Source organism: Thermobia domestica, chromosome 2, assembly GCF_964235325.1.
Source record: "Thermobia domestica chromosome 2, izTheDome1.hap1.1, whole genome shotgun sequence".
In the NCBI taxonomy this organism is placed as follows: Eukaryota; Metazoa; Arthropoda; class Insecta; order Zygentoma; family Lepismatidae; genus Thermobia; species Thermobia domestica.
Window position 1 is genome coordinate 84,933,496 of NC_137455.1, and position 12,550 is coordinate 84,946,045.

The following is a 12,550-nucleotide window of genomic DNA, read 5'->3' on the forward strand; positions in this document are numbered from 1 at the left end:
TATATGCGATATGTATTACTTTTCTCTCTCTCCCTCTCTAAAAAAAATTGATTGCTAATGCGAAGTGGAATGAATTGTAGAGATTCATTGTGCGTATATAATGTAGTTAATTCTATTACTTCTTTCTTCACTTACGATCTTATGCACTTACGATGAGAAGGAAGGGAAGCAATCTCAATTAGCAATAAAGGAATCGAACTGGAAACCTCTTGAATCAGAGTAAATTGAATTCAATGTACCCTCACACACATAACATTACTACTGGAAAATCCTCTATGGTAAGTTAATTAGAAATTCAATGTTACAAACACGGGACTGAGGTCTTGGTAACTAAGAATTACCTGTACACTTAAAGAGAATGCAAGATAAGTGAGGTATGAATTCTGTCTGAATGATTACAATATGGGTTTTGATTCTTAACTAATGATGTTACCGATTAAGTATAACGTATTAAAGAGAAAATACAATTGTTGCATTCTTTTCCTATGACAAAGTATGAGGTTGAAATGAGCATTTGTAATGAAATTCACTGTCTCGTTACGAAACTCATGCAGGAAGTAGTGAAAAATCTCTCGTTTACTAATCAAAAATTGTCACTTTGCCATGTGATTTGTTACGCAATTTCAATATAGCAGGGGCTGAACCAATATTTCTTCTCTTCATATGTAATTTACGAAGAATTTGTCAATGCAAATAGAAAATTGGTTGATTGTTCGGTTTAGAGTATAGTGTCCTTTTAAGAACCTAGCAGGCGTCGATTTTGATAATTTCTGCAAATTCGAGGTCGTGTCCTCCCAAGTTTCTTGGTCCCATGGACCGCTTTGTTGAGAAGACGAAACACACACATTTCCCTTCCCTTTAGAGTTATTCAGTCTGCACCTCTGCAAAATCAGTCAGCACATGGTCCAGAGTTCGATTCAAGGTAGGGAAAATATTACATACCTTACGACAAATATTTGATTGTTTATCTTAAGGTTTTGTAATCGATTCTTTGTGAGGGAGTATTGCAATTTGAATATATTACAGTGGTTCGGATTTAATCTTGAACTGTAGGTTCAAGTCTCAATGCTCGTAATTAGTATCCCTAGGAATTAATTCCTGGTGACTTTATAGGTTACGTCCAGCTAAACTGTTCATCACATTCATAAAGGTTGTAAGAAAACTTGCTTCCATGACAGCCTAAATATATCTCGACAAAATGAAATCAGGCTATGGCTGAGCAGCTGGTTCATCACATAAACTGAGAAAAATAAATTTCAGTAGTAAATTCAACTCCGAACAGTTCTCAAGACAGTTTAAATCTTAAAATATGTTTCATTACAAATGAAAATCGATAAAAGGTTACAGCTCGCCAGCTGGCTATGGTTTTCCAAGCAGTCCGTAAGAGGTTGTTTCCGACCTATGGTGACGAAATTACACACTTTGTGTAGCACCATCAAGCGGGAAAAGGAAGTTGTCAGTTGTGTGGGCACCTTGGACCATTGACTGCGTGACAGGTGTGGTAAATACATATCGGGACAATTGCGACCAAGATAAGTGCGTATTGGGAGGGCTACATAACTGCTCTTCTGACGTGAATTGCAGTTATAGTGCCATTATAACTGCAAGGAGCGTGGATTCACTGTCCAAAAATGGCATATTACGGGTGTTGAAAGGGGACAGGTAAGGTGAGGCGTGGGGTAATTCCTGTGGGGCAGAAACAGGCCAACTCCCGGCCCGCCACTAGCCGCACAGGAGGGGCTTTGGTCATCAGGGAGAATCCACCGACACAGAGGAGTGTCGCGAACCGGCTACAGACATCACTGAAGATAGTGTACAGTCATTCACCGCGATTTGAGGTTGGTAAACCGACGGAAGGGGCGTGTTCATAAGCCCTTGCCAAAACACATCCAGGAACGTCGCACCAACTGTCGAAAGCTGTGAGAGCGGTACCTGGCCGGTGAAAAGTGGAAGTTCGTTGTAACACTGGACGAGGCATATTCTTATCTGGATGACTGTCACAAGCCACGTGCAATTTTTTTTTATCGATCGACAGCTGCGAGGGACTTTCATAGATGGTTCACTGAATGTAGGGAAATGCTTTAAAAGTTTCACGATCATTACTGGATACTCCTACCAGGGCAAGCTAACCATACATCTTGGAGCCAAAAATGAGAAGGTGAATTCGGAATAATATTAGCCTATCGTCCTGACACATTTTTATCACCATGACATTTCCCATCTCTACGGAAGGGACAAGAATCGTGTGTGGGTGTATCAAGACAAGGTGTCAAGTCACACATCTCGCTCAACCAGCCTCTTCCTCCAACAAATGGCAGCAGGAACTGGAATTCATGCCATTACATTCACATTCCAGTGAAGTCACCGATGGAGTTTTGCGCCTTCAGCCTCCTGAAACGAGCCTTGTCTCACAGGAGACCCCGCACCGTTGAAGGGCTATGGAAATCCTGTCAAAAGGAGTGGGTACGGCTTGACATGACTACACTAGTGCCAATCTCCTACAGTGGAAATTTCGCTGTCGGGCAATTCCCAGATGCAGGGCCACCAAATAGAGCACTCTCGATGGTGGCGACATGATTTCTCTTAAGGTAAATGCGGGTTGAAATCGTCACCATAGATCGAAAACAACTTCTGTAAGCTGGGGCTAACCAGACCGTTTCTTATGAGATTAAGCTTGAGATCCCGTGATTTAAGATTTTTTTTTTTAATTATTTATTTCAAGCAATATAAATTTCTTATTACGAAATAAACGTCCGGTTATGGCTAACCAAATTGTTAATCACACAAATAATGAGAGTAGTGAAAAAAAACTTAGTTCTGAACAGTTCAAGACACATTTAAATAACAATATTGTTCACTAGCAGCGTTCACCCCGCTTCGCTGCGGTCACCCCGGAACGCAATAAACTTTGTTACTTAGATAATTTTTACTTTTTCGCTTTCAAGTGATATGATAAAAACCATAGAAGATTGCAGTAAATGTTAACATTATATCGCCTGTCATTTATGTTAACCCGCCCCGCTTCGCTGCGGTCACCCCGGAAGTTTTCGCTTTCAAGTGATATGATAAAAACCATAGTAGATTGCAGTAAATGTTAACATTATATCGCCTGTCATTTATGTTAACCCGCCGAGTGACACGGTCATGCGGGTTGCATATAAATACGTTTATTTTTACCTATGATGAATAACTAACAAAGGATTTGTACGTTATGGACACTTGAATGGTCAATTATCTCAAGACACTGGTAATTAAAAATTAAAGTGATATGATAAAAACCATCTAGGGTCCAAATCCTAATAACCCCCCAAAAATAAAAGAAATTGGTTCAGCCGTATTAGCGTGATGAGGGAACAAAGGATTTTGTACGTTCTCTTTTATATATAAGATTACAAATGAAAATCAGTAAAAGGTTATGGTCAGTCAGCACGCTATGACTTGTCAAATGGTTCATAAGAGTTCTGACCAAACAGATCAACTTATGACATTAAACTTAAGATCTGGTGATATAAAGTAAAAAGAAAAGGGTAAATTGATTGCAAATCAAATGTCTCGCTACAAACTGAAATCAGGCTATGACAAACCAAACTGTTCACAACATAAATGAAACTAGACTTTAAAAACTTAATCCCTTGCGAGAACATGGTTTTATTTGTGTCTTCTAATATTAGGAATTGTTCACTAGGTCTTCGGTAAATTTAGAGGATCACGGTGATACTTGGCATGGGCAAAATTTAAATTTATGAGGGGGGTTTACTCGCCTATTTATTATATGGTCATATGAATAAGCAGGGTGGGTTGGTTTAAATCAAGGTGATTTAAACCAAAAAACGAAAAATGTTGGTAAAATCTTGAGCACACATTTGTGGGTTATCATGTTTCACTCCCATATTTTATTCGTATTATATTCAGATCTAAATTCCCCATTCATTACTCAGAGATTATACTACACAAGCAACTTATTTTTTAAGTTTATGAAGGTTTCTTTTGATTTTTTTAGTTTATTGTTGTTATGTAATTGAAATCAGAGAAAAATTCTAAATATAGTTTCGTTTTAATGTTTACTATTGATAAAATACATCGAAATGCCGTACTTTTTTTGGAGGGGGGGGGGTAATACAAACCTCACGAGAGGCATTATTGAATTCAGAAGTATCTTTGGTATCTATTTATGTATAAATGGGTTAGAGCCAAAGTGGACTCAAATAATTCGTATCTTTATTCACTTTTCTTACTGATATGCAAATTAAGTCGTCGTATTTCTTTAACTTGGGCTAATAAAAGTCGTAGTGAACTAACTTCGGCTAAATTAGTTCTTTACAGTATTTTGAAATTGTACATATGTAATTCTGTATAATTGTTTCACTTGTGCTTTTTCTTTGCGGGGGGGGGGGAGAAGAGGTTCCTGATTAACAAGTATGTAAAGATCAATACAACGTATTTATATCAGGAGTCCTTCGTGAGTCGGCAGACGTATCGCATTTGTGGCCAATTAGTCCCGGTTTCGAGTTTAAATGGAGGACCATTTCTCTCAGATATAAGCCGAGAAACGGTTTGGATTCCGCTTTAAGCTTATTTGACCCCTTCCAGCATAGTCCCGTTGTTGCATAATAACACCACGACGAAACAAACTTACTTCTGTCCATATGCGATATAAATACATAGAGCAAATTATTTAAACAAAAGAGAAAAAAAAAGTTTAAACCAAAGGACTTTTTTTTTCTTTCTTCAAAAATATGGTTTTTGCCAACCGTGTGAATAAGTAAAGGACATTGGCTAAGGTCATTGGTGGAAAATTATCTTTGAAAAAATCTGATTGGTCGTTACCCTACTTTTAACTCCAAATTTTGGGCTTGAAACCTGGTATCACATGTTGAGTCTTAGGATTATAGTCGCTGATTTAATCGAATAGTTTTAAAAAGTTTATTTTGTGAATGAAATAGTTGAAAATCGAATAATGTCTGTTGGTTAATCATGAAACACTTCTTACCACAATATTCTACTTGTCAATGTATGTTTTGCTAAACAATGAAGTTGATATTTTTAAACTGAAAGGTACTTACAGTTAGTAATTATTAAAATCGATTGATAAGCAATAGCATTTTCACACTTTGAACTTTGGTTGCAACTCAATTTTGGGTGGGTGATAACTTTCAAATATCTCTATCGAGAATTTTTCGATTTTTTTAAAATTTTGATTTAAAAACTGATTTTTTTTTCAAAATTTTAGTTTGAAAATTTTAAGCTTTTCACATTATATACCGTATTTCTTCAATCTAAGACGCACCTGATGAAATTTCACCTCATATAAACTCATTTACAAAAAGCTTCCAATCTAAGGTGCAGAAAATAGTATACAAACACATTCCCATTTCAATAAGCATTTTCTTATCAGTAAAACGAACTGTTTATTATTCATGAGCGATTACCATCTTTGTACAGTCTGTCATTGTTGTAACACAACCAATTTTAAGCAAATTAGTATAAACTACCACTATTAAAGACTGCAGTAGATTTTATGTTGTAACCTACGTGCAATGAATAAATATGCAGGCCCTATATTGCAGTATATACACATAGAATCCAAGGCGCATCTTAATTTTGGACGTCTAAAAGCTGACAAAAGGGTGCGTCTTATATTCGAAGAAATACGATATATAACTAAAACTGAATCATCAAGATCATTTAAGACATAAATCTAAAATCCGAAACACAGGAATTCACACGAAGACCTGGAATATGACCTTAACCGTTGACAAATCATATACGTATCCCTTGTCAAAATTTAAGATGAGCGTATTAAGATACCTATGTCGTAAATGAATGCTCTCATTGGATTTTTTTTTTTCTTTTTAAGTGACCACGAACTTTAAGCTGGAAAACTTAATATGTGGTCTAGGTAAAATATAAACCTAAATACCACAAGAACCTTACATAATATCGAAGCCTTATAAACTCTCACAGGGAATCGAATTCAGGGCTAACCCAAAGATATAAACATGGCCTTTAACACCGAAAAGGCCAAATTCATACAGCCTCCTACATGTCTTTTTATGGAACTTAGCTTAAGAAAGACATACTATATACCCATATCTTTGTAGAACATAAACCTAAATACTTATGTATTAGTTTATTGAAGAGAGATAAAACAAAAAGAAAAAATGAGAAAAAATTTGTATCTTACGAGCTCATATTTATTATTATTATTTACATAATATACAAATCACCATTTTTTACACGATATAAACAGCATATACAAATATTACAGAAAAGTAAAAAAAAATGCACGAGTAGAAAAAGAAGTTTTTCTTTTTAACAAGAACATCATGTTGTATTTAAAAGGCCATATTCTCGCAACTGTATGTAAGAAATTTTAAGACTCAGGATTAAAACAACAATCTCAATTTGGCAGAAAAATCAGCTTTGATTTAATTATATATATGGTTAAGAATGCAAAGCTTTTTCAAAATGAGACAGGTGGGTCATTCCTTATCAACTCAACACCGTTTTATGACTAACTCTTTCAGATTTTGATGGTTTTTATGTCACATGAAGATATCATATCAAGATTGAAAAATACCAAATTTCAGCCTTCTAGGTTGATCAGTTTTCGAAATTTCCAATTTTAGTAAAAAAAAAAAAAAAAAAAACCAAATATATTAGTTTTTTAACTTGATATATCTTGGCTCCTAATTAACGTACCGAACTAAGACTTACGTCATTGAAAAGCCAGTGTTTTAAGCTTTTTTCTAGATATACATATAAATTAATGGGCTGTACTGATTTTTTTTTTTTTTTTTTTGAAAATTCGAATCTGTCCAAAACGGGAAATTTAATATATAGATTAGACCTTTATAAAGATACGGTCAAAACATAATTTTGGGATCGTTATGGGAGAGAGAGAGAGACTTCGAAGGAAATTGTGTAAATAAAGAAAAAATGTCTTACGTGATTCGCATAGTGTTCACTGAACTTTCCTTGCGTTGTAACATTTGGCAATCATTCAAAACTATTCAACTGTAGCGCATCTATAAGCAGAGACTAATCTCTAGCTAAAGTCTTTTGAACGGATGTATTTCTGGAAAGCTCTGCAGTTCTTTTGACGTCATCGTCAGGAATACGGTAAACACGACCTGTAGGTGTCACTGGGCTCACTTTGCATAGAATGTCTCGTGACTGAACCCACAATACGTCCACCTTATTTGGATTTAAAAAAAAAAATGAAGGTGATGGTCCAGCAGAGTGCAAAAGTGTTACCTTCACCTGGCCATCTTCTTGATTAACAGTAACGACATGTTCGAGCCATCAATTTCCTTTGTAAACCTTAGTCACATATCTATGAATTTCACTTAATTGAAGCGTCCAGGATGTCAGTAGCTGGTGTATGCTGGATGTTGAAGAAAAGGAGAAGGGCTTAGTCACTACAGACGTTCTATCACGGGGAACAAAGGCATGGTGTCTTCGTGTCCCTGAAATTCCGTGAATATCTTCGAAAGGTGTTTTTTTTTTTTTTTTTTTTTTTAAATAAAGAAATTCATCAGTGTAATATGTCTATTACACTTGTGTATACTAAATTTTTTTTTAAGGTTTAGGATTAGCAGTAGAAATTGAACACACTGTATGTAAATGGCTCTGAATATTAACAAATTTTTTCTTTATTTATTAAATTCATTTATTTTACGTCCCAAATTAATTTTTAATTTAAATCATTTAGTAACATTTAGGTGAAAAGACAAAACTTATAATTTCAGAAATATTTCTCTTTGTTCTTAAAAGTTAATAAAATATTTCGGCGTCTATTTCCATATTTGGGCATAACATCTGGTAAATATCTGGAATACACATTTTTTTCTTTCGCAAGCCATCTGTCAAAACACCTTTACAAGTGTTTTTAACTCTTCTCTAATCAGAATTTTAATAAAATAGTTTAGACCACCCCTCACCCTTCTGAGATTCCCATATTCCAAAAAAATTGCTAGTTGTTAAAAGCGTCATGATGCTTTACATAGAGGAGAGTCATGTGACTTCGCTTTTGATCATAATTGATTACAGGATTTTCACCGTTGTTAGGTCCAGCGTCAAGCGAGTTAGTTCTTTTCCGGCTCTTGAAGAAGCAACGATGGAGTTTGCGTTTGGCTTTTGGAGAAGCCACGGTTCTCTCTTATCATCATTGCCGGGTCTGACATTGGACATTGATATGAAGTATACTAATTATTACCCAGTGATACCGAAATAAGACATTAACTGTAAAAAGCAGAACTGAATATTTCATTTTGCAATACTTACAAGATAGTTCGAGTCTAAGGAAGGAAGAGATCGACTTTGCCACTGAATGCAACGGCAGATAAGCCGATTAAGGAACATTGGATGAACCGTTTTCAGACACCGTGAGACTTTGATAAGCAGTTGAATATCACAACACGTTCCTGTATAACATCCTGCAGAAATTTCCATGGGATTGTTTACGTCGCAGTTGGACTACGACCATTGTGAGAGATTCGTCAAGATACGATCCGGGACCAAGTAACCTCAAGTCAACGAACTGTGAGTATGAGTAGTTTTCTATCCGGGATGCTATAGATTTTCGACAGTCAAAATTTCGATTTTTTTTTTATTTTTCAACCGGAATATCCTGTCCCTTATTTAAGTTTATGCAAAATCATTCTAAAGATTCTTGTCAGTTTCGTGTCATTATTCGTTTAAGACCATGGGTTACAGTGTTATAATGCATGAAAAGATAGTTAACAAGATGATAGCTTAAATCTGTCCAGGCTTTATTCATCCGGAGTTATCATTTCACCATGTAGGATCAGTTAGTAGGAATTCCTCCCCCCCCCCCAAAAAAAAAAATAAATAAATAAAATAAAATAATTGTGTTATAGACTTTAGACCTAACCAACACTAGAAATTAGAAATGAGTTAGTTAGAACCTTAGGGCCACATTGGTCCCGTCAAATTCCTCCCTCCTATATTTATTTATTTAAAAAAAAATCCGTAGGTGTACATTCAGAGCCAGTTTCATTTGAATATTAAACGAAGTTAGTAATTAATAGTTTTCATTTATGCATATTTATGTGTAGGTGTAAGTAGTATTTGATGTGTATTACTGTTTTGTATGCTTTGGATAGGATCAGTTGAATGTTTGTATATGTATGTGTGTGCTGGACGATTCAATATTTCCGTGTATTTTGTTTATGTATTTGATTTTTAACAGTAATTTAGTTTTACATTTTCATCGTTTTGTTTAAATATGGAACTACGTTCAAATGTTTATAATAGACCCCCCCCCTCTCCTTTCTAGGCCGTTAGACACAAAATTGGGTAAATTATCATCAAAATTTAACTTTGCGTTCAATCTTAACCATTTCGCCATTTGCATTGAAGTGATCTCAAACCGTTTCAAACAGTAAAATTGCTGTATTGTAGTTTCTTTGTTTACACCCACGCAGTGAAAACTAATTTAAGTCAAATTATTTCAAAATATCTATATAAATGTAAAATTCTACTAAAAATTATTTACTGTAGACATTAATCCGATTCGTTACAGAATATTAAGGTCAGTGAAAGTTTGCTTAGGACTATCTGCTGACTGTATTTTCAGAAATAATGTTGTTGAGTAATGGGATTAAGTGATTTAAATAAGAGAACGTAGCTTGCATACTGTGTACTTTGTGGCATGATAGATTTAATTTTAAGAATTGGGTGTGCCATAAATGAAGACGTAGTATCGTAGAAATAAATAAGTAAATGGTGTTTATAAATGTAATTCATCGTATGTGTAGAGGCCTCCCTGAAGTATATTTACGCCATAGGGCTTTAGCCACACCATATAAATTATGCTACGTTCTCCTAACGAAATATCCCTCAATGTAGAAAACACTCAGCCGATAGTTTTTATGCTGTGAACTTCCACAATACGGTGTTGGCTAAGTAAAGTGGTTGTCTACTCTTTCAGATAAATCGGCGGAAGTATGCCATTTACATTTATACATAATACAAAAAAAAAAAAAAAAAATAAAAAAATAAAAAATAAAATAAAATAAACACAAGGCCAATTGGTTATGAGATGGCTTCTTCGGCGAGGATCGGTTAAGTGAAGAAAAATACTAGATAAATCTGGTTGTAGGTAAAATCAGGAAGTTTATACTTGCGATGTGACAACAATGGCTTTGCAATGACGTAAGTCTTAGTTCGGTACGTTAATTAGGAGTCGAGATAAATTAAAGAAGCTAATATATGCATTTTTTTAAAACCAAAATTGGAAATTTCGAACCGTAAAACTTCGAAAACTAATCAACCTACCAGTTGAAATCTGGTATTTTTCAATCTTGCTACGGTATCTTCATGTGATGTAAAAGTAATCAAAATCCGAAAATGTGAAGGAAAAAATTTTCTTTTTTTTGTGTCAATTTCTTATGGAATGACCCGGCTGTACAGTTTCTTTAAACAAGATTTTACATCGTTGTAACATACTAGACACACACAGTTTGCCTATTTATCATGAAGTTTTTAGCATCCTCATACCAATTACCTGAGAGTTTATACAAATTGTCTTTCCAATTAATATGAGTAGGACCACATTCCTCTCCATTTTCAAATACAAATTTTTTACTAAGTTCAATTGCAAATTTCGATCTCACTAAACCAATTCCACCGGCACGCTCAAATGATGGATGATAAACTCGTCCAGTTTCTTGAGCCATGTACACTTTTTCGGGTTCAAATTTTACGGTTAGCAAATCGCCTGCATGGTTATAAGCAAGTAACTCTTCTACTTTGTCATTTACTTGCTTCTCTATTACATGAGTATAGACTATAGGTTGATCATCGCAGCGAATATAGTTCCTTTCTCTTCCACAAAGCGACAAGAAGGGAAATTCGATATACCTACCAGTGGTGTTCTTCCGAAGATTTCTAAAAAAGAAGGCCAAAAATTTTTTATCTGCAAAAGAAATATATATATATAATTACGAGTTCATCTTCAAAACAGGTAAGTTTCTTATATTCAATTTATAAATAGAGAAATAAATATACAAATTTAAAAATGCTCTACTTGAACACGTTAAAATGTATCTATTATTATATTTTATCTCAATCGATTATGCGCTACCAGGAAGATATATTCTAAAATATTTACTTTAGAGTCACCATGGATATTTGGCATTGAAACGTATGAGTGAACAATGTCTCCTTTAAGCTGGATCGCTAGTCAAATTTAGGGTAAAACTTTCTCACTAGATGGCAGAGCACATTGCGACACATACGATGGTGCCACATGAGTTACGAATAGAAAAGTGTTTAGAGACGATTACATTTTATACATGCATACCCGAAGATTATAACAGTTCCAAATAGGAACACCTCGTATCCAGAAACATCTGCAGGATTTTTCCAAGGGCGGGGAAGGGGAAAAAGCCAGACATATATTGATATGCATAACGCTTAATGCAAAACAATTATTATTGAAGCATATTGCATAACTTTGTGTACTACATTAAAAAGGCCTATATTAAATATTCTAATGGGTGTAACCAAATATAATATGCCTTCACGTGTGTTTCTGGATAAAAACGTTTCGAAACAACCAAACACCTTTCGAAAATGCAGGGTAAAGCCATTGTCCTCTTGCCTCCGCTGCCCATGGCCTTATCGTTGACAGAGCATATTGCTTTGCTCAATTGTGACATTCATCTAGGAACCGGTTGTTAAAATTGTATCTCCACTTTCATATCCAATACTTACGGAAACAACAATTTTCTAGTTTTATGATGTGTCAAAAACCTTTAAAACTTTTTCTTTTAACATTGAGCGAGTATGAAACACATGAATTTAATTTTTCTACACAATCCACTCTACGCTCAATATGTTTCCCATTATTTACAAAGTATCCCAATGCCTCTGAAGGACTTTTTTTTTTTTTTTTTTTTTTTTTTTGATTGGCTACGCAACCAGTCATATACCATTTGTTGCACCTCTTCATCAGATTGCAACTTCTTTCTCTTTAGTGCCTTTAAGAGATACAAATATGTGAAAACCACTGAGGAGAGATTCGGTACGCAAGGAGGATGAAAAAAAAAAAAAAAGATTTTCAATGATCGCAGTCATTACACAGGCAGTAGTATGAGTCCGAGTATTGTTATGTTTTCGAGGAAATTTGTTTTCAGAAGTCCGTGTTACTTCGTATAGTAGGTTTACGATCTTTTTGGAGATCGGAATATAAGCTATTATTGACTATGAGTTCCGTAGGCTCTAATGCTCCCAAATGACACCCTTTTGGTCCCAGAAGAAAGTACTAACTTCCCTGCATGCTCGCTTTCTTACTTTCGGAATGGGGCCGTGGCGGCTCAGTGGTAGAGCGTTCACCTCTGGTGCTTGGGGCCCCTGGTTCGATCCCAGCTCGCGACAAGTGAACTTTGTGGTGGACAAACATAAGTTTGCGTGGGTTTTCTCGGGGTTCTCTCATTTCCTCCCACTTTCTTCATTCCACCATTTCATTTTATTTCTCATAATCACCGTTTCCTTCAGCCTAACCGGCATAATCGTGGGACGT

At 35.2% G+C, this 12,550-nt stretch overlaps 1 protein-coding gene across 1 annotated transcript in view; it reads right to left on the reverse strand.

The window, feature by feature from the left end:
• Window positions 1-7,527: 7,527 nt before the first annotated feature.
• The window catches only part of LOC145673711 (UPF0598 protein CG30010), a 39,281-nt gene continuing 34,258 nt past the window's right edge, over window positions 7,528-12,550 (reverse strand). The window contains exon 3 of the mRNA XM_081743428.1: window positions 7,528-10,942. Within this exon, the coding sequence (XP_081599554.1) occupies window positions 10,473-10,942 (470 nt within the window). The 3' untranslated portion in view covers window positions 7,528-10,472. The remainder of the gene's footprint in view (window positions 10,943-12,550) is intronic.